Raw genomic sequence first — 22,234 nt, 5'->3', positions numbered from 1 at the left:
TTTATTAACAATCTGAGCATGCTGAGGGATTATTGATGAGGTTAATAGCAGGAGGAGCTCTGGCTGTTGGGGAAAATAGGCCCGAGCGACTTTGAGCCTGTAATAAGACTTTGGTTGGCCCAAGAATATACACATTCTGAGAAGTGGGGGGATTTGACTTTGGCCCAAGAAGTCAACCAAGATTTGTTAAGGTTTTGTTATTTCTTTCGTTCGAATGGATTTTTGATGACCTGAAGTAAATTTGTTTTGCGAATGAAAATTAACGCTAATGTAATCACCCCTCTTGAGATTGGATTTCTTATCCATTCTTTCTGCTCGTGAATTATATTTTCATAGACCTCTCCTAACAAGCAGCCAGAATATGGACAGAACAATGGTTCTTGATTCATGATTTTGAATCTCCACGTTCTCAATTTTTATACTTTTTGTTTGACATTTCATTTGTGTATTTGTCATTCCTTTTACAAAAGAAAGGATGAGACATCAAATTGCAATACTTATTGAATTATAATGTAAGCACATGCAATATTTTGAGCACGTACTAAAATGAATCAATGGAATAAGAGTGAACATAAAACGTAAATCCCCCTCTCTTGAAAGCATAGACTAACGTGATAGCATATAATAATGTAAATTCCCTCTCCTAATAGCTTTCCTTCCTTTTATCAAAAGTTTCACCTGCCATCTGCTTGTGTGTGAAAAAGAAGAGGAAGCTATATGATTAGAAATTGTTTGAGTGTTAAAAATATTTTCTTTTCTCTTGTTTATTTGCTCCTCTCTAGTCTCTATTTATGGATAGTTAGAGGAAAATTCTCCAAGATCATCTTCCGATACCATATATTTCAATTTCCTTCTTTACGGAATTCTCTCTTTCCTTTTCTGTAACCATTTATTATCTCTCTTTTGTTTTGGCAAGAGTTGATTTATCTTATCATCCATGACAATGTATTACAAAAAAAAATTGTTGGTTATCTTGCAAAAAGATACAATGTTCTATCGTGATTTTAAAGAAATTCAGACCAAGAAACTGGAACTGCTTGGCGTTGTGACCCGGCATATCTCTTTATGACTAGGTTGGTAATCTTTCAGAAACTCTACGAGGTCTTGCCGGCAGTAGGGAAGACCCAATCTTTATGAGGCGTGGGTTGCCTTTGTGCCTACGGGGGCCGACGGTTCACTTCATCGGTTTCTTCGATCATCGCGGAAGAGGCCCTCTTTTTTCCGACTTCTTTCTAGTCTTATTTTGATTTGACTGCTTTTTGTTTGATCCTTTTAACGGATCAGCTTGCCAGGGAGTTCTTTTGGGAGCGTAAGGTGAGGACGCTCGTTTAGGCTCCACTTGATTTATTTTCTGAATCAGAACACATTCCTTCCTTTTCTTGTGAAAATTTTGTTGCCAATAGTTAGTCGTGATAACATCTTGCATCTCTTGATACTTCAAGTTAATTATCATTTCCAACTTTGCAAATGTTAATATGGCTGTAACATGATTACTGGTAAATATATTTTTACTTATGTTACTATATCTAATATGTTATATCGATAATATGTTATATCGATATTCATATCATAATGGTATAATATTGGCGGCCCCCCATACTTTAACGTTTGTATGAGAATTAATTGATATTAAATTGAAAGGAGCATGAGCTATTATTTAGAAATTACAATAAAACTTCAAAGATATATCTTAAAGTATGATGTAGGTTACACTTTGAACTTCTTATTATTGTAGAAATGTGTTTTAGAATAGTAACATTAGTAAAACTGAAAATAATTGAAAAATAAACAAAATCACTACAACGCCAATAGAAGATTGGTTGGTATTGTCTTGATCACTTGACAAAGTTCATCGAAATTGCCTTACTTTTCATTTGAAGAGTTCGAACACATACCCATTCAATATCATTTATTCGTCAAATGAAACGTAAAAAGGACATGGAACCTTTTTGTCTAGATCGATATATTTGTAAAAATGACACTATCTGACATCATTTGTTTGTGAAAACATTTTGTTCATATATGGCTACAGATAGGACGTTTTGAGCACACAGTCATTTGTAAGACCCTTGTATCAATTATTAGTCACTTGCTCTAGTGAACTGAGTTTACATATGTAAGAACGTTATGTTACTAGCTTATGCTAGTAAGCTTTTACCTTTTGTTTCCTTCAATCAATCTGCTAGTCCTTAGATTCGCAGGGAGAATAGGGTTGCAGTTAAAGAGATGATGCATGTACGAGCACAGTGGACACCCATTTGAGACAGTCCAACAACCAGTTCACGAGCGACATCACAAGAGAGACCCGTGAAGAGAAGATGCAGCGATTCAGGGAAGACAACAAAACAAGAAAAGACACAAATTTCACCTTCGGACAAAACATCCTGAATGAGGACAACGACTGCACATCTTCTTGGTTTCTTCGCTATAGCTTAGCTCTCCGTGGATCGATAGTTGTGAACCCGTGACCTCAAATTCTTGAATTCTTATAATTAGGGAAAAGAATAAATCGTGGAGTAATTTTACACCTAATTGGATCCACCACCTTCATGTCCACAAGTTGGAAATTTGGTTGTGGGGTCAACATGCAGATTTACGTGGTTAAAAGATTTCAATAAGATTATGATACTCTTCAAGCCTCAATATTTCTTCAGGTATGTCCTCGCATGGACCCAATTCATCGGGAGCCAGGAGAATCTCGAGTATTATATTGATGGATTCCACGTAAAACTTCACTCATTGCATAACTGACATAATGTAACAAACTGAATTACAATACGCAAAATCGAACAAACTTTGTCTTTAAATTTTGATATTTGCTCGCTTCTCCATGTGTACTGATTTCTTTGATCTAGCCATTGTGACTTATGTTTGTTCCATAAATCTGGTCCATGCAGAGTGTTTTTCGTAAGGTTAATGCTAAAAAGCTTCAGCGAGAAACTTAATCCTAATAAGTGGAACTGTTATCTACTTGTTTTGTGTGAAATTGACACAATTTATAAAGCAATGGAAGCCATTAGAGGAGCATATGAAGATCTAATAGCAGTGTAAAATCGGAGAGAGAGAATAAGAAACAGAAAAGAAGAAGGCAGTGTCTTATTTTTTCTTGAAGAATATAGATTATGATGAGTAAAATATAGTTGCAAATTTCACTTCTTTGATCTCGAAACCCTTCGCATCAGAACCAGCAACCAAAGCACGCGGTAGAACATGAAGAACCCGATCAGAATGTAAATGTTTGTCCACATCTCGCCCTCGTGAAGCCCTCGCTTCTGCAACACGTCTCTCCCACTCACCATGCACGTCTTGTTCTCGTCGTACCAGATCAAGCACCTTGACAAGAGGCACGAATACTCGTTGATGAGCAGCGCGTCGAGCGCATACTTGTACATGGAGAAGAAGTACATGAACAGCCAGTACTTGGGTATGCTCTGCTTCGAAATGAAGTAGCCCGAGAAGAGGAAGAAGGCCCCAAGTAATGCCGTCACTAAAGACGTCCCCGCAATGTAGTTTGGCGCAATGGAGCTCAAGAACAAGACGAAAGAGTTCGCCATCAGGATAATAATCCAGATGACCAGGACAAAGTAGGCGAAGGCTTGCCACGAGGCGCAAAGGCCCACAAGAAAGTACATCGAGGCCGAGTATATAATAGCCACGGCAAGCAAGTAGGGCAAGAAGACGAACGTGTTCGCTATCAAGTAGGACGAGAGTCGATAGACTCCACTCGACGTTTCTCGCAAGAGGATGGGCCTTTCGTTGATGAAGACGGGTAAGGCTTCGGTCGTGGAGGAGAGGAGGAAAGTGAGAGTGAAGGCGAAGAGACCAAACCTCTTTTCGATGCCTTCCTTGTTGAACCCTATGTTGATGTAGATAGTGCCGAGGACAAGCCCAACGAGGAGGGCTTCTATGGTGTTGATCAGGAGGAGCTGTCTCGTCCTGTAGATGATCTTCCACGACCTGTTGTAGAGTGTCAAGATTTCGTCGAGCCTCGAGCTCTTGTATCTGATCTTTGAGACTTTGTGATGATGATCTGAAGCAGTATTAGTCTCGGAGCAATGAGCTGGTGATGGAGGAAGTGACGGTGGAGACTGTGAGAGCGTCTCGGGTTTGTTGTTCTCTTGGAGCCGGTTCAGTATTTCCATGGTGTACTCGAGGGCATTAAGCTGAGGCGGCACGGTGAAGCCATTGGAGAGCAAGAAGCTTTGGAGGTCGCAGAGCGTTCCATGGTGGACCACCGACCCTTTTGAGAGCAACAGAATTCTGTCAATGGTGGAGAGGATCTTGAAGCTCGGCTGGTGGATCGACAAGATCACAGTCCGGTGACGTGTGACGGCGATCTTCTTGAGGATCTGCATGACATTGAACGCCGATGTGCTATCCAGCCCGGAAGTCGGCTCATCAAGGAGGAGCACTGCCGGATCGTGGAGGAGGCTGAGCCCGATCGAGACACGCCGCCGCTCACCTCCCGATAGGGCATTCCCTAGCCGGGTATCAGCCAGGTGGCTCAGCCCTAGCTCTGTCAGGAGAGAGGCCACGACCGTTAGGAGCTGTGACTTGTCAGGGATGAGCAGGCGGGCGGCGAAGACGAATGTCTCAGAGACGGTGAGTAGAGGGAGGCATGCGTCGTGCTGGGGGACGTAGGCTGAGAGTCTGCGGAATGTCGAAGGGTTGATGGGAGAAGAGTTGAGGAGGAGAGTTCCGCGGGTGGGCGTCACTCGAGCCGCCAAAATGTCAAGGAGGGTAGACTTCCCAGCCCCGCTTGGGCCGACTATCGCAAGGATTTGGGACGGGTAGGCGACGAGGGAGATGTCGCGGAGGATGTAGGTGGGAGGGGATAGTTTTGTGCATGGTTTAAAGGCTAGGAATTGATGGAGGGTTTTTGTGATGAAAGTGTTCGACTTTTTGTACGAAATGGAAGAAGCTGTTAGCCTGTAAAGAGCAGGTTGTGGTGGTGGTGGTGTGGTGGATGGAGATGGAGGAGATGGTGGTGGTGGTGGTGGTGGTGGAGAAGTTGAAGGTGAAGGTGAATGGTCTTCCATGGAGGAGTTGGTGGAGACTGAGGGAGGGATGGGCATATGAGAATGAGAGAGATAAAAGGGGAGGATTTGTTGGCAATAATTTCCATGTGTTGTGTTTTGGGAGTATAATACTGATGGGGATATGAAAGAGATTGACAATTAAAAAGTTTGAGGGCCACGCAAAATATAACTATAAAGAAAAAATAATCTGAAATTGTGACTTTGGCCATTTGCAAATGTCCTGTTGCCTCTAAATAATTAATGGCAAGACCAATAGAACTAGAATGTCAGTGATGTATTTGATGGCCTGCTAAAAAGGGTATAATATAATGCCATCCAATAATTTTTAGTCAGGTCATGATTGAGATCTGTGACCAGGAAAAACAGATCATATCTGCACAAAATTCAGCAATTTCTCTTCTTGACATCAAGCTTCAACAGGAACGTACGAATTAGATTAATCAGTCACACAAAATATGAGGCTTGAGATTCAGCAGACGCCCAAAGATTAGTTGAGAATGGCCCAGCAGCAGAGTCTAGAAAGAAATATCTGAAGAGTAATGTGACTCCACAGACCGGATGGTATTGATAAACCAGCAAGAGGACAGAGGTGCGACCTTGAGCCAACTCAGTGAGAAAGAATCATGTGACAGCCCATTCCAAATATTAAAAGCTCTTATTCCAGGAACAAGTTGTCGATCCACCACGAGAAATTGAGTCGGAGAGACGAATGCTAGGATTTGAACTCTTGACTTGTACTCCGACACCATATAAAAAAGTCCAAATCGAAAGTTTGAGTTATCCTGTGACACGAGACTCTGTATATATAAAAGTTGCATTATTGATAGGCGACGTGGGTTTACACTACTTGTATGTTCATATCAAGTGAAATGTTGGTATTGTGCGAACTGTTGGATCAAGTGTTTTTGTATAAGATGATACAAAATTTTATATTGGAAATAAACTCTCTCGCTGATCACGAGCTCTCACAAGCCAGCAGCACTTCACAACGCCATTATCATCAGTTCGCAGCACATCCTGTTGAGGTTGATGTCTTGTATTCTGTTATCCAAAATCCTTATGAGGCGGTTCCGAAAGGCCCCCTTACGACTGAACAGCACGGGGGTCCCGCTCCCCGGTGAGCGGGCAGGGGTCCGGGGGGGTCGCGGGGGCAGCGCCCTCGGGCCGCCAGAGGCTATTTTAGGCTATGTGGGCAATTTTGTAATTTGTACCATGTAGGGTTTCGCTATATATATTTAGGGCGAAACATGTCTCTAGAGAGAGAGGGAGGAGGTGAGAAAGAGTGGCTATACACTTTTCTACGTTATTAGTAAAACGGATCTCTTCTCCCCGTGGGCGTAGGTAGGCGGAACATCTCCCCTGCTGAACCACGTAAATTTTTGTGTTGTGCGAATTTTCATTACTTTCTTGCATCGTTGATAGGATCGAATTTAGATATTCGACACATCCGTGACTTGTCCATGCTCGTATGCGGTCCACAAGCCGTGAATGTTGCATCATTCGTCGACGAGTTGAAAGGAAAGACGAAAGCTCCACATTTTCACCCAAGGAAAAACGACGAAACAGAGAGAAACCTTCCTGGCCAACGAGTTTTTTCTTGGGGAAAACAGAAGGAGACAAAAGAGGTTGAGAAGAACCGATCGAACAAAGAGAGATTGATTGTAACTCGAGAACCTAGAAAATGACCTAACATCCCTACATAATACATATTACATTGGGTTCAGTTGAGGGAGGTCCCAATGTTCATCGATCAGTATGGGTCGTATACACATGATTGCATGAAGAACCATGTTATCCTTTGAAACATTGAGCTAACGGGTGTCCATCAAATTTGACGTATCTCATGTAATGATTTAGATAGGAAATGCGAGCTGCATACAGCGAGCATATAATATTACGTTTACATATATCATGATAAAGCACACGGCTATCTATAGTAATATAATATCATAATAGAAATATACAATCAATCGGGATTGCGAGATTACGATATGAGAGATACAAAAATTCAGGTAATATAATTCTAACAATAATCATTATTATGTTATTGAAAGATTTCTTCCAACTCAATAAACCTAACATTAACTTCCCTTTGAGTCATTTTAACGAATTATTTAATGACTTTTCTTTTCCCATAAATAGCTTTTTTTTTCACAATTTAGGGATACGATCAATATGCATTTTCTAGATATGATTATCTACATTGATAAACTTGGATATAAGCCGGAAAAAGAACATTAGAAGTTTCAAATCTTTTGTATAACGTTTAGCTTAGTGCGATAACTTTTCAATCGCTCATTTAAGTTTTTTAACTTTCGAATTTAAATATATCAGTTCATGGTTTCATATGGTCCATCCCGACTGCAAGTACCTTCACCTCCTCCTGAACCATGTCAACCACCTTTTTCCACCACCATCACCTCGAGAAAAGTATCAAAAAAGTTTTAAATTTTTCAATCGGACCAATTTAGTAATAAATATTTTCATATTTGTACCAATTCAGTCCATCTGGCCAATTTAGACTGGAAATTACTGGCGTGGATATCAGCTGTCCTGCGTGGCATGGCCAGCGCTGACATTGACATTTTTTTAAATAATTTTTTAGAGATTTTTTTTATAGTTTTTTTGTTTTTCCTTTTCTTTTCTTTACTTTTTTTGGGCCTGAGGGCTGACAATGGTCACTAGCCACGAGCGAGGGCCAAGACACCTTCGCCGGCACTGGGTGAGGATGTCGTAGCCCTCAGTAGCTCTGGGCGAGGGTCGTGAAGCCCTTGCCCAGCCCTCACCGGATCTGGGTCCGAGAGAGAGAACACTTCTTCTTCTTCTAGATCTTCAGCTTCCTCTGGTGGCAAAGCAATGTGCTTGTCTCTGCAACAAGCGCCGAGCTGAGAGCTTTCATGGACACGAAAGCCAGCCTAGACCCAGAAAGCAAGTACCTTTTGTCATGGACCCTCAATGGCGATCCTTGTGATGGGTCCTTGTAAGGCGTCGATTGCAACGACAACGGTTGCGTCGCCAACATTTTGCTACAGTGGAGACGGTTCACAGGGAGGCTCTCTTCGGCCATTGTTGGGCTCACCCACTTGAAGGAAATTATGGGTAATTCGTGATCGCCCAGTGTCGGTGAGGGTCGCCGGCCTTCGCTTGTGGCCGGTGACCTTGCTAGCCCTAAGGCAAAAAAAAAAAAAAAGATTAAGAAAAAAAGAAAAGAGAAAAGAGAAAAACAAAAAAAATTATAAAAAATGTCCACGTTAACACCGGTAGTGCCACATAAGATGCTCGTTGTCCGGTTTAAAAGTGCCTCAGATAGCGTCCACGTTAACACCGATAGTGCCACATAAGATGCTCGTTGTCCGGTTTAAAAGTGCCTCAGATAGCGTCCACGTTAGCGATTTCCGACTGAAACCTAAAAAAGAACTGAAAAATAACAATATTTTCCGATATTTGCCTAGGATCTAAAAGAGAACTAGTCTTGGGTCCACCGAAACCGAATCCAAGAACTCTATGCCTATGCCTGTGCCCGGCTCCTTGGCGTCCTAGCTCGAATTTATAGAGGTTGGGCCCAGGTTGCCAACACCTAGGCCGGGGTCCATTGAGGCCATGTCCCCGACCTCGGTGTTGGGGCTTGGGTCAATCAATGCCAAGCTTAGGACTCTGGTACTGATGTAGTTGGCCAGGGTCCCAAGCACAAGCCTGGCCTCGATGGACACAGGCCCATGCGCCGGGGACCCGAGCACGAGCGCGAGGACCCGAGCATGAGCGTCGAGGTCTTGGGCACTGCCTCGATGGACCCGAGCTCAAGAGTCAAGGACCCAAGCACAAGCACCAGGGTCCAAGACCCGGCCTCAATGAACACAGGCATGGCTGAGTACCTAGGCCCGACCTTGATGTTACCAGGCTTGGCATCCAGGCACAGGCATCGACACCGGTGTCCCGAGCCCAACCTCAAAAGATCAAGGCGCGGCAGCTAGGGTCTCGAGCACGGTCTCGATGGACCTAGGTGGGGGCATTGAGGACCCGATCTCGATGCTAAGGGCCCAGGAGCGAGTGTTGAGGTTCTTGTGCCCAAGCGTAGAGTTTCTGGTCCAAGTACCGATATTTAGTCATATTTTGAAAACTAATTTTCGATTTTTTAAAGAGGAAATCATTTTTCTGAATTTAAACTTTGGTAGGGTAACATTTTCCGTTGACTAGGTGTTTACACCTAAATTTTGGTGACCCAGTTAGTTATTTTACGCATTAAAAAATTAGGGATCGATCCTGGTCTCTAGAAAAAATATTAATTAAAATGCATATAGATATTAGAAGCATTTCCATAGGCTCATATAGTTCCATTTGCATTGGACCGGTGGCGGATGGACTTGAGTGAATGGCTCTGAATTTAATGAAATTGGACTAAGCCAGCGTTCAAGAAAATTCTTGGCCAAGCCCATGAACATTATAAGAGCTGAAATTTTCATTGGAAAATGTCGAGTTGGAAAATATTGATTTATTAATCTGAATATTATCATGATTTAAATTGAACAAATTGATTTGATATTATCACAGATTACAATAGATGGTGCAATATCTTCTTTGAATCGAAATAGGAAATAATTGCAAGCAAAAAACCCTACACTTTACCCATAAATACATTCATTAAGGGCTCATAAAAGGGGGAGGCCACACAAATTCAGAATTCACGGCCAAAAGAGAGAAAAAAAAAGAGAGAAAAGCGTGTGTGAGAGAGAGAGAGAGATTTACAGCTGAAAAAGAAGAAAAATTCTCTCTCCCGCGGTGGTTCCTCCTAAGCTTTGCAACCACCCATCATTGCCGCCAACACTTCCAGCGTTCGATAGATTTAGCCATTGAAGACCCACTGCCAAAGCAACGAAATCTAGTCAAGACTAGCCATGGTCAAGCGGTAAGTTTGATCCTTGGTGGTCTCTGTGCAAAAGAAAGAAGAGAGCACTCAAATAGATTGAGTGAAAGGTGCCAGCAAAGAAAAATAAAAACAAAAGAGTGGAGACGCCCAGAGATCAGAAACCCACACTTGGAGGTCACGGTTTTTGGTTTCTTTTTGGGCTTCCCGTGAGCACGAGTTTACATCCGCCTCTTGTCCGACACTCCTGACGCTCCAAGCCTGTCCCCGCCATCTTCGGGCAGCACCATCGACCAGCAGCGAAGGCTAAGAGTTCCTTCTCATTGCTGATCGCCGAGCACCATGGAGAGACAGCCCATCGGCGAGCCTCGTTCGAAAAACCTGCCGCGTGATTCGAGCCATCCACCGTTGAGCACCCCTCTTGGCTGTGCCACAATCCGTCGACCACACTCGTGAGGAGCCTAGCCGAGTCCATCAAGTACCACCGCTACTAGGTAAATCAATTCAGAGGTCGATTCCGATACAGACTGGGCTTGAGATCCCACTGATCGTCGCTCTACAACTGCTTACTTTGTTTTTTAGGTGACTCACAATTAAACAAATTATTTGAGCTGGGAAAGCTCTTAGAAGAAATAAGCAAATCGAACTTACCACTAGAAAGGCTAAGCGAATACGCATAGACCCCAAAGAAGATAACCTCGCTCACACATGAGTCGGATTCCCTTCGGGACGAATGCAAGGACCCGAAAAAGCATTCAATCTCGCTTACAAGAACAATTTCATTGCCTTGATGCGGCAAAGGATTAGGGGCCAAAAAGATTGTGATCAATGTAATGCTTGCTTGAAGCTGTGTCTATGCCCACCCTGTTCGTTTGGAAGTGGCTCCTTCATCCAAATGTTTCTGAAGTGTTTTGCACGGCTTGGCATTCTGGATCTCTGGAATCATGTCTAGGCGATTCAGGAGAATCCTCATGGTATTGGAAGGATCGTGAATTCCATTTTCGGAATAAACGCAGGCTGCTTGATAGGCTGGAAGGGATCCAACGTAAATGATTGTTTAGTTTAGTTTCTCTAGCTTTCTTCTTGAGCTAGAAGTTGGGAAAAATGTGTTCGTAGGAAATGGAATCGGAATGTAGTCGGACTTTGAGGCGTGTAACCACTCTCTTTTAAAATCAATTTGCCCCATGAAGTTGCTATAGGTTACTGGCAAATTCCCTTCAAGATACAACAAAGTCATGGTGAGAATACTGGATAGCAATTCCAATAAATCTCCTAAAACTCTCTGCGAAACAATTGAGAAAATGACTGTCTCGTTTTTCTCTTAAGGAAGACGAAAATGAAGGGAATTCCGAATATCTCTTAATTGTACAGAATTGTCCAATATATATAAGCAAATAGAACACACCTCTTAGTGTCTAACTGTCAATACGGACATACTCTTTCATGTCCGAAAAATTACAATTCGGACATAACCCTTCGTGTCTGAAAAACCGCCATCCGAACACAACCGTTCATGTTCGAAAAGCTGCGATTCGGACACAACTCTTCGAGCATGAAAACTGTCAATTTTGGACATACCTTTTAGTGTCCTAAAATGGACAGTTTTGTCCGAACAGTCATAAGTTTAAAAAAAATTACATAAATAAATAAAAATAGATTGTCAATTAAGGCTTATTTTGGTCCGCGGCGCAGATGCGTGCTAAGTGCGCGTAATGTGAGCGTTAAAATCTCGCACCCGCACGCGGGTATTGTGGGGTCTAGCCCACTCACCCATTTTCTCCATTTACAATAAAGGATAATATTTTAACTTATAAATAGACCAAAACTTTTCTTTCTTTCCTATGTGAGACAAGGAAATAGCCTTATTTGTTTGTTTTACAAACAAACACCAAAAGTCGCTACCGATACCGAGCTGAGTCCATTCGGCCAAGCCACCATCGACCGCCACTGTCCTCGTTTCCGCCGCTAACTTGGCCAAGCCGTCATCCCCGCCGAGAACCCCGCCGCCGGTCCACCACCGTCGGCCGTCCCGTGATCCACAAACCCAATTCGGGGTCAAGCTCGAATTTGGAAGTTATCCGTAAATTAGGTAAGAAACTTTATCCGATATCGTTTCAAATATTTAAATTCCTAATTTGAGTGATTTTGCTATCTTTGGTTGGTCGGCAGATATATTTGAATGATGCATGTCGCATCCGCAAGATTTTAAAATATCCTAAGTTAGGGAATTTTCCTAACTTAACAACGTGCATGGACGACTATCCGATCTCAATCATGAGATACGATACTCGGCGGCATGGAAAATTTTTATTCTATTCATAACCATTTGGATACAATAAGAGATTTTATAATATTTCCAAATTTAAGCGAATAGCCTCCTATCGATATTCATAACCACATGAATATGATCGTTGGTTTATATCGTTTTCCTAATTCAAAGATGATACAACAAATCTTGCGGATTGCATGGATTGGTTTCGACGGTGGTGGTCATTCGGTTGTTTGATTTCGTTTCTTTTTAAAAGAAAATCCCAAAAAATTTTAGTTAGGATTTGAATTGATTTTCTTAGAAGATAATTATGCATGTTTAGGATGTGTCTAAATAACTTTTTTCGAATAGAATAGGATAACCTAGATATGCTAGAAAGATAGGATAATTTTCCAACTTAAATTAGGATTCAAAGTAATTTACTTCCTAGTTTAGGTTAGATATTATTTTAATCTTGATGGTTTATTTAGGGTGATTTCTAATTTCGAATTTTCATAAAAAAAATACCCAAAAGAAGTCATTTTAGGATAGATTAAATTATCTTTTCTAGGATAGATTGCATATAAGTTAGGCATTTTTTTTAATTCCGAATTTGATTGAAAAACACCAAAAAATACCTCATTTGCCCGTCATTAGAGTTAGGTCATTTAATCGCATGTTCTAGGTTTAATTAATTGCATGTCATAATTTGCACGTCATAGCACGTAAGTTAGTTTTCATTTAATCAAGAGAAAACCCCAAAAAAATAAATTGAGTGAATTACTTGTTAACTAGAAATCATATTAGGAATGTTGATGTGATTTTCTAGCTAACAATGCAGATGTTTACGTCGCTTTGAGGTAGATTATTCTCCTAATCTAGCAATTTATTTATTGCTTTTATTATTGGATGTTACTTTTGTGGTTTGCGCACCCGCATGGTCACCTCACGTGTTAGTGACTAAGTTAAAATGAATCAAAGCTGCCTGCTCAAATGTTTTTCATGAAAAAAAAAGGTACCGAAAGGGCATTAGAGTAATCTAGCGTAATCAAGTCCCCGTACTCACAATCTCTTGTTCGTAGGAATAAAATATATATCTTCCTATACTTTATTTGTGTTTCTAATCGACCCACCATAAATATATTAGTGGCGACTCCGCTATGAAAATCATTTGCATGTTAATAACTTGAACTTTAAGTCGCGAATTGATAGGGTTTGAGAGAGCCCGAGTTAGGTTTAAACTTAATAATTCATTAGCCGAGCCCCTAGGTGGTCCCACCCACGGGAGGTGAGGTCGCGACACTAGGATAACATTTTTCGTCTACTCATTTTCCTAAGCGATTCAAATGTCGGAAAATAAGGAAAATATTTTTTTGAAAAAAAATTTCGCGAAATAAACGGAGCCTTAAGTGCACTAAACTTCTAGTGTACTTTTCTCCATAGAAGCCTACTTTTTGAAGTTTTTCCTATTAGTAAAGGGGTGGGAATGGGCATTTATTTTTTTTTGGTTGGTAGGCAAAATTTGTGTACTGGTATCAAGTTATAGGACCCAAAAGTACATAATCAATAAATTTTGGGAATTCCAAACAACAGTTTGCTCCTAGCCCTCGATTCATCAGCCTCGGTGCTTCTCCCCCTTAATTGGCCGAGTGACTTGTCAGCCTAGGATCTATTACTTCTTTTATGAGGTTATGTGTGGATTCACATGATTTTCATTGTGATTATTTCATGGCCAGTACTTGATACTTTTCATCGATTTAGTCCATTTATTCAATTTACTCGCACTTAAGATCGTGATTTATACCAGTAAATTCATCTAAGTGATGACTCGCCTTTTTCGAATACTGATGTTTAAATTCATAGAATTGGTATGTACAACACATATCATTTGTCAAGTTGAGTCCGCAAATTAAATTCAACAAACGTTCCGTTTATTTCGCAAAAAATGAATGGTGTGAATAATATTTTCCTAAAAAGTAAAAACTATGGTTATATTCCCTTACCAAAAAATGAAAAAAAATATATTTTCATCCTCCACGAAAATATTTAAACATAAATTGTTGTCGATAATGAAAACACTTTCCATCAACTCATTATTTTCAGAGATACAAACTATCACTTTTAAGAAAATATTTTTCAAATTATTTAATTTTCGCGAAACAAACAAAGTCAAAGTATTTTTTTCCTACTATGAATTATGAAATTGAGTATTGACATGTCCTAGAAGAAGATATTGTGAAACGAACTTGGGCCCGTCCATTTAATCTCCCTTAATGGGCTTTGTTGGATCCTAGACCATACATAATAGTACACAAGCCCAAGCCCACATTTAGGGATGGGTCTTTTGGACCGGATCTAATATTAGGAGTCCTAAAACTTGTGCTGGTTCAACACTTTGGTTCTAAAATCATTTTTTTTGGCAATTCTGTCCTAAAATTTATTCCGAATTTGCACTTTAGTCCTTCTACTAGGTCTATTTGTTTTTTGAGGGTGAAAAATCCATATTGTCTGTTTTTTTTTTTTATCAATTTAACACTAAACCACATAAGATCGAAGAAATTCTAAAAAGGCCACATGAGATTTTTCATTCATAAAATGAAAACAGATCCTACATAAGTGTATAAAGTGTGTAAGTTTTAGGACTAAAAAGGCCGAACCAACACAAATTTTAGTGCTCCTGCCGTAGTTATCGAGTAACCTAAACTTTTATTCATCCGTTATGTTTTGGGCCAATATTCCTAGCATTATTAACGTTTTCTATTATTTCTCTCAATTAAGAGCCTCTCCTGAGCCGAATAAAACTTTAGTTTCGGTTCGAATATTATTCCAACCTTACAAAAATTGAAGTCTATGTCTCTACAATTTGCAAGCAGTTTGTCCTTACGAGTTCTTGCGATTGATTGCTTCGTAAGAAGTTTTCGCACATTTTTTCTTTTGCTGCTCCTGCATGTTGAACGTTGCATTAATCAAAGGACGCTTGCTTGGAAACTACTTCACCCCTTCCTTTATCTCCCACGACCTCTTTCCAAGATTTCTTACCTTGGTTTGAAGGTATAGGAAGACAGAAAAGATGCGAATCAGTTGTTCGACCGCCGGCTGGCCATCTTTTTAGATCAGCGGAAATTATCTCATCGGATGCATTTAGGCCAACGCTTAATTAGCTAATGAAGTTCATTGCTTGATATTGTCAAAATATCTAACTAATACTTAGGTAAATGAAATCGCAACAAGAAGACCAAAAGACACAAGGATGCATTTGTTTCGCGGAAAATAATTGATTTCGAAAATATTTTCCTAAAAATGATCGTTTGTATCGCTTACAAAAATCAATAAAAGAAAAGTATTTTCATCGTCCACTAAAATAATTAGACATAAATTGTTGCCGATAATAGAAACATTTTTCATCGACTAATTATTTCTAGCGATTATTTATAAAAAAATATTTTCTAAATCATTCATTTTCCATGAAACAAACGGAGCCAGAACATGAAGGTGAACTCTAGCACCGATGAAAGGTCATTCTTGCTTTTGATGGTAGAGTCTTGAGAACACGATCTATTTTATTTTATTTTTTGGTATGAAAAAGTTTAGGAGGAGGGGAGATTATCCCATGCCAAGGCCAGGGCACACCATAGGCCTAGAATTTCTTATTGTGAATTTATAGATCGCCTATCAAAGGGGACTGCTGGCAATAGGATTCGAATATGAGCATGGTGTGAGGAGAGTTCGAACCTTACTAGCTAAGCCAACCCACTTTGGCAACAATCTATTTAATTAAAGGCCACAATCAATCAACCCAAAATAGAGGGAGTAAGTCTCTTTCGATGGTCCCGATTATATTTGTGAAAAGATTGCAAGTTGAGAAAAACCCTAATGACCCACCTCAGGTAGGAGAGAAATATGTATAACACAAGTTGGGTTTGACAATCATGTGAAATTTTGTGGGCTCTACATATGAATTAATAACTGAGATGTTCTGAATTTTTGTCTGGGAAGCTTCATATCGTGTAATATAATGTATTATCATATAGGACTCCAATTTTTAATATGTGTCTCTGTGTACACAATATATATGCAAAAAATAATCTCTGATTCCTAAGAAAAAGAGATTGCAAATGGATACTTAGAGCTGGTAACTACAATGCTACATATAAACGGGCCTTGCATATTTTATTTTTTTGTTATTCTTGCTTTTCATGAACTTTGTTTCTTCTTTCCCTCCTTAGTAATAACAACAATTAAACTATCCTCCGATTAGAAGTCGTGAGCCATTCGGATCTTCTGATTCACACACCCCAAAAGGCAAAATGGAAAATTAATGAGAAACCTCCTAGTGAAGCCTGCTTTTTCAACATGGAATATTTCCAACTTGTGCGTGCGACCCACTTTAGTCCAAAGAACTTGTTGAAATCGTTTTCCTTTTCCACGTCATCACTCCTATTGTCTGGGCTTTCCAAAGGTACCGATCTATCTAGGATTATTATTTTTAATTAAAGACAACGCAAACCGTAAGGTAATTTCCTCCTTACCAAAAAAAAAAAAAACCGTAAGGTAATTTCCTAGTAATTATACTTCATTGCAAACTTTAAGGTCTAAAGATATTACAAAGGGAGCTATAGGGCAAACTATCCACGATCAACACCAGCACAAGTAGGCCCTCCACTCCACTAAAAGTGTTATAACGGACCAATACACAAACCCTCATATAAATACACCCTCGAAGTCATCACTTGCCATTCAATCTCACTCTTTCTCATCCCGCATTGTCGGATTGCCTCCATTATCACGAAGAGCTCATAGCAGAGAAGAAAGAAAAGAAGATAAAGGCAATATCAAACACTTGAATCGTTACTCCGATAACCAGGAAAAGAGCAATGGCGACCAACCCTCGCCGGAGAAGAAAGATCGTCACCTATGTCATAGCCGGCGTGATAGCACAGACCGCCATCATCCTCCTCTTCGTGCTCCTGGTGATGCGTATCCGGAACCCAAAAGTCCGGCTCAGCTCCGTCACCGTCGAAAATCTCAAGCTCAACACTTCGTCCACGTCGCCTTCCTTTGGAATGCAGCTCCATGCACAGGTCGCCATCAAGAACACCAACTTCGGCCACTTCAAGTTTGACAACACTACTGCGACAATCTCCTATCGAGGCGCTGCCGTCGGAAGTGCCGATATCATGAAAGCCAAGGCGAAAGCAAGATCCACAAAAAAGATGAACTTGACAATGTCGGTTAGTTCTAAAAACTTTTCGTCGGTTACGCAGTTTAGGAGCGACGTCAATTCAGGGATCTTGACGTTGAATGGACATGCCAAGTTGAGTGGAAAGATTGTGCTGTTCAAGGTTTTCAAGAAGAAGAAATCTGCGGAAATGAACTGCACAATGGACGTGGATACTAAAGCCAAAGAGATCAAGAACTTGAAGTGCAAGTGAAATAAAATGCATACAAGGCATAGTCGTTGTAATTTGCTTTTTCTTAATTATTTTCTTTCTTGTTCGAGTCAGTTGGATTCTTCGTTTTTTTTTTCTTTTGGGGTTTTGCAAGTGTATGCTATGCTTTTTCTGTTTATGAAGAGGGATATTGTCGATTGGCCTCACGTTTGCATATCCTGTTGTGACATGAATATGTTGTTCTTATCAGTTTGAATTCAGCTTCTCAAGACCATTTAGGATGTTCTTAAGAACTCGAAATATACTTCCTCTTGTGAAACTTCACCGCCTTGAGTACTCTTGTGGCAGGGCTTGACTCACATGAATCGGATCAAACCATTTCAATTTCCAGAATTCATTGATCATGCTAAACTTAGATGCACTTGTGCAAATGTATGTAACTTATGTCGTGCATTAGCCGCTTTTTCGTTCATTGTATCGATCAGTGCACAACATTTCCAACATTACAGATGGCTTGTATGTGATTTACCTAGAAAGGAAAAATTGTAGTAAACCTACTTTACAATTCTTTTCCCTCAACCAGTGTAATGGGGTACGGTGAACTTTGTCATTGTTAGGTCATAGCATGGAAGATGATCAACTAAAGCTAACATGTTACCGTTAGCTATATATATATATATATATATATATATTATAACTTACCTTTCGAACATATATATCACGATGCTGCTTTTCCATTCCAAAAGAAGATTTCTAAGCGGGAACGTTATTCCCCATGAAAGTACTGAACTGGGGGAGTGATGCTTTAGCTTATTTTAAAAAAGAAATGTTAATAAGATCTTTGCAAATCAATGGCAATCGTCGTCTATCAGAAGACAATGATTTAAGAAGCAAGTTGAGGGTAATATACTGTCGGTGTTTCTGGGTTCCCCACCTGACCAGATTCACGTGGAAAAACGTGAAAGCGAGGGCCAATCTTCGGTTGGAGTTCTCTCTCTTCCACTCATCATCACTAGCTGGACAGCGGAAACTGAAATGCTTTGCTTGTATTGGAGTTCAGAAAAATTGGAAAAGGAGAAACGAAAAAGTGCAGACAGAGACATACCATGATGCTAAAGACCTCATAAACAGCAAAGCAGATTATCCCTTTTACAAGTTGCGTTCGTAGATGCTCGTGACAGTTCTCTCTTTTTCCCTCCCTTTATTTGTGCTTCGAACAAAGGTTTGTAGTCGCGAACCACCATTGCATTTTCCTCATTGGTCAGCATACTTTTTCTATTTCAACGGTCAGGTGGTATTCAGATCAATTTTCGCGCATTTCAACCAATCCACTTTAGCGTAAGGCGCACTTGGCATCAGCATGGTGGAATTAGAATTATAATCTTAGAGTGCTCCTAATAAAGCTCGTGGACGCAAAACCACAAGAAGAGAAGCAAGCTCCTTTGCCATTTAAGTTGGTCACTACCATTGTGATGCCAAATCAAACTAATGCACCCATAGAATAGGGTAAGAGACTTCAATTTTTAGCGAACAATCTTCCGCTAATTTGAGAGTTTCTTTTCTAGTAAGACAGTTCGAAAATTGTCATCAATTGCTAATTGTATGCAAATGCATTTTATGTCGGTGGAGGAAATATTTTCTTGGTCGTGTTGAAGTCGAACATAACGAAGCAAAGTCAAAATGGATGTGGAATTGATGTTGATAAAAGGCAACTTCTACCCATTTTACAATCAAGCATCTAAATTTTTCTTTTGACAATCAAATACCTCAGAGTAAGCGAATTACACTCGTGCCTCTGTTAAATTCATGGACGGAACACACTAATAACCACTAATGCGGCTCTAACGTCGTTAAGTGACCGTCTAATATGCTTACGTGGTCTCCACATGTTCGCCAATCATCATCAACCACTCCCGTCAGCCGCCAGCCAACGCCGCCGCCGCCACCACCCACAATTACCATTACGAGGACCGCCATCTGCCTGGAAGTTGTGCAACCTCTGGATCTATCGTGCGGAGGCCATGCAACTCCAACTCGAATAGCCCTTTGCGATTGGATAGTTATGGCCATTAAAATGCCGACATCTCAATGGTGGCAGCAGATGGAGGAGACGACGGCAAGAATTGATTGGGGGCGTACCAATTAAGAAAGAAGTGTAATAAGAAAAAGGAAAGAAATGAAAAAAGGGAAAGAAAGAAGGCAACACAAAATCATGTGTCGACTTGGAAAAATGAAATGACATGACTGTCTATGTCGTTCTTTTGACCTTATATATAGACCACCTCAGTAAAAATTATGTGAAGTGGCGCTCAAGTTAACAGAGATCTCACGTTGATTAACATTTGAAAAGTTGTGTTGCTCGATTTAAAAAGAAAAGGTAATTGATCGTAAAATGAAGAAAAATTCAGATGGTTACGATGTTGTTCCTCACGAATTAATAAATGCGAAACAATGGAAGTTTCAAATATTCCACGCTGCAAATTTTCCGTTTCTTTTGTCTTCGTGATTCTTGGCCCCGATACTTTGTCCTAGGCTTGGCTTCTTAATCTTCTGATGGGCTGGGCTGGGCTGTTCTACCAGATTCAGGATCGTCGGTCCACACTTAAGAGGCCTATTTACGTAGAAAATAAATGTCAACATCAAAAAAGAAAATAAATCAAACACAATTGCTAGAATGAATCCGTAATTCGACATATCAGCTGGAAAAAATGGATGATTCTACAAAAGCAAAAATTTGACACCGGTCACAAAAAAAAAAAAACGGAGAGAGAAGGAAGATGTGTCCCCGGAAAATGGTAACTTCGTGGTTTTAGATATGGGGTTAATACCACGAAAAATTTCAAATTAGTACACATTTGATAAATTTACCCCAAACTAATTTTTCGACCACCAAAAATTCCAAACTGGTACATCTGTGACAATTTTACCCTCCATTAGTTTCTGTTAAATTTTACTGTCAAATTTATGAGTTTGATAATACGTGACAATTGATAGGTGTACCATTTTAGGGTTTTACCCTCCGTTTGTCACAGGTGTACTGATTTGTGATTTTTCGTGATATTAATTTAATTTAACATAGGGTAAATTTGTCACAAATATACCAGTTTGGGGTTTTTCGTAGTATTAACCCTTAAATATGCTACGAGGAAATTTGTGTTGGACTTCTTTGCACGACTCAAATGCTCTGGACTCAAGAGCAGCCTCTGGTGCAAATCTCTGATTCAATTGTCCAAGCCGACATATTATGACTTTATGAAACAGTGATATCACATGACATGTCGATGTGATCTACGAAAATCTACGAAGTGTTGACCTCTAATTTTTAGCTTATTTTTTCAGATTTTTTTAAAAATCACAAAATTAGAATTAGGAAGCTTGTCCAAGCCCGGGAACCTATTTCTAAACCAAAAATATTTTTTAAAAAAAATTTCCTGAATTTTTCCTTAATTTCTTTTATTCATAATAATAGAGAAAATCAAGAAAAATAGCAAATGGAATCCAAAAATTCCATAAAAATATTCATTAGTCTTCTTTTAAATCCAATTTCATTAATATAGTGTCGATTTTATAAAATTTCAATTGAGAATATGTTTTTTCCCAAAATTGGATAAAAACAAGTCCAAATTGAATCAAAAATTCAATTAATTCATTTCTAGTCATTTTTCAATTAGAGTGTCTTCACAACAAATGATTCTAGAACCTTGAATTGCATAATGGTCGGTCCAATTGCATAATTTACTAAAGAAATGGAAAAGTCCCAAAATCCGATTGAAAATTAAAGATTTTTAGCCCAAATTGGGGATCATTATCAATTTGAAGTTGTCGTACCATGAGACCGTCATTTCTAGGGTTAATCAGTCATGGGTAATCCAATTTTGGCATCAATTTTGCCCAATCAGGTCATCTAAATGTTAAATTGAACAAAAACCATAATGATCCGAATTTACAATTTGAGAATTTTGGGTTTAATCGTGACAAAAATTAGGGCGAATCTCATATTCGGGTGTGAAATGTGATGAGGAATCCAATTTTAGGATTAAAATCGAAAAATAGGGTCAAAATCGGGTCGAATTTGCAAATTTAGACCAACCCGGGTTTGCCGGGTCGGACGGATCGACCCGACCCAACTCGGGTCGGCCTTCTTCCTCACCCAACTCACCCAGAACGTTCTAAACCCAGAAAAATATCCCGTGCCCGCCTCTTGATCGACTTAATCCAGCCAAATAAGCACGTGTAAATATCCGATTCCAGCTAGAGAATCTCTAGCTGGCATCGAAGATTCGATTTAACCAATTTGGAGTCGGTGATAACCAATTTTGGGCGGGAAATCGAGCTACAAAAGAGAGGAAAAAATCATTATCCAAGAGGGGGAACCTATTCGAGAAAATTCCTGAAAGAAAGGGAGATTTCTAAAGAAATAGTGAGTCGAGGGTCCCAAGACCGGGTGATCGGCCTAAACGGTGAACCTCCTCACCGGTGAACTTGTGTTGAAGCTGGTCACATTGGCCTGAAAGTCAAGCTCGGCCGGCATATCCAGACGTTCTCCGACGAAGCCGAGGCCACCTGCTCGGAGTGTAAGTGCTAAAGAAGAGTTCTACAGCCGCGGATTCACTCAAAAACTTCATTTGATCTCTAACGAAGCAGCTAAAGTTCGTCCATAATCACAGTTCTACAAAATTCCAGAAGATGAACTTGA

The 22,234-nt window shown here is 40.0% G+C and overlaps 2 protein-coding genes across 2 annotated transcripts; one reads left to right on the top strand and one right to left on the bottom strand.

Moving 5' to 3' along the window:
- Positions 1 to 3,067: 3,067 nt before the first annotated feature.
- LOC115671547 (ABC transporter G family member 4) lies at positions 3,068 to 5,153 on the bottom strand. Its single transcript, XM_030593168.2, has one exon. It carries the CDS (start codon positions 5,073 to 5,075, stop codon positions 3,150 to 3,152), a length of 1,926 nt encoding a protein of 641 aa, XP_030449028.1. The 5' UTR covers positions 5,076 to 5,153; the 3' UTR covers positions 3,068 to 3,149.
- An 11,661-nt stretch (positions 5,154 to 16,814) lies between these two features.
- On the top strand, positions 16,815 to 17,794 carry LOC115671391 (late embryogenesis abundant protein At1g64065-like). Its single transcript, XM_030592939.2, has one exon. The coding sequence runs from the start codon at positions 17,023 to 17,025 to the stop codon at positions 17,578 to 17,580; it is 558 nt and encodes a 185-aa protein (XP_030448799.1). The 5' UTR covers positions 16,815 to 17,022; the 3' UTR covers positions 17,581 to 17,794.
- Positions 17,795 to 22,234: the final 4,440 nt, after the last annotated feature.

This window comes from Syzygium oleosum, unplaced genomic scaffold, assembly GCF_021117445.2.
Source record: "Syzygium oleosum isolate NSW1041296 unplaced genomic scaffold, Sole_v2.1 Sole_v2.25, whole genome shotgun sequence".
NCBI classification, from domain to species: domain Eukaryota; kingdom Viridiplantae; phylum Streptophyta; class Magnoliopsida; order Myrtales; family Myrtaceae; genus Syzygium; species Syzygium oleosum.
Note: the sequence above shows the minus strand (reverse complement) of the source record. Positions and strands in the feature narration are given on the sequence as shown.

Bases quoted from the DNA above. Each gene is read 5' to 3' on its own strand.
- LOC115671547 (XM_030593168.2), bottom strand. From the start codon at position 5,075: ATGCCCATCCCTCCCTCAGTCTCCACCAACTCCTCCATGGAAGACCAT.
- LOC115671391 (XM_030592939.2), top strand. From the start codon at position 17,023: ATGGCGACCAACCCTCGCCGGAGAAGAAAGATCGTCACCTATGTCATA.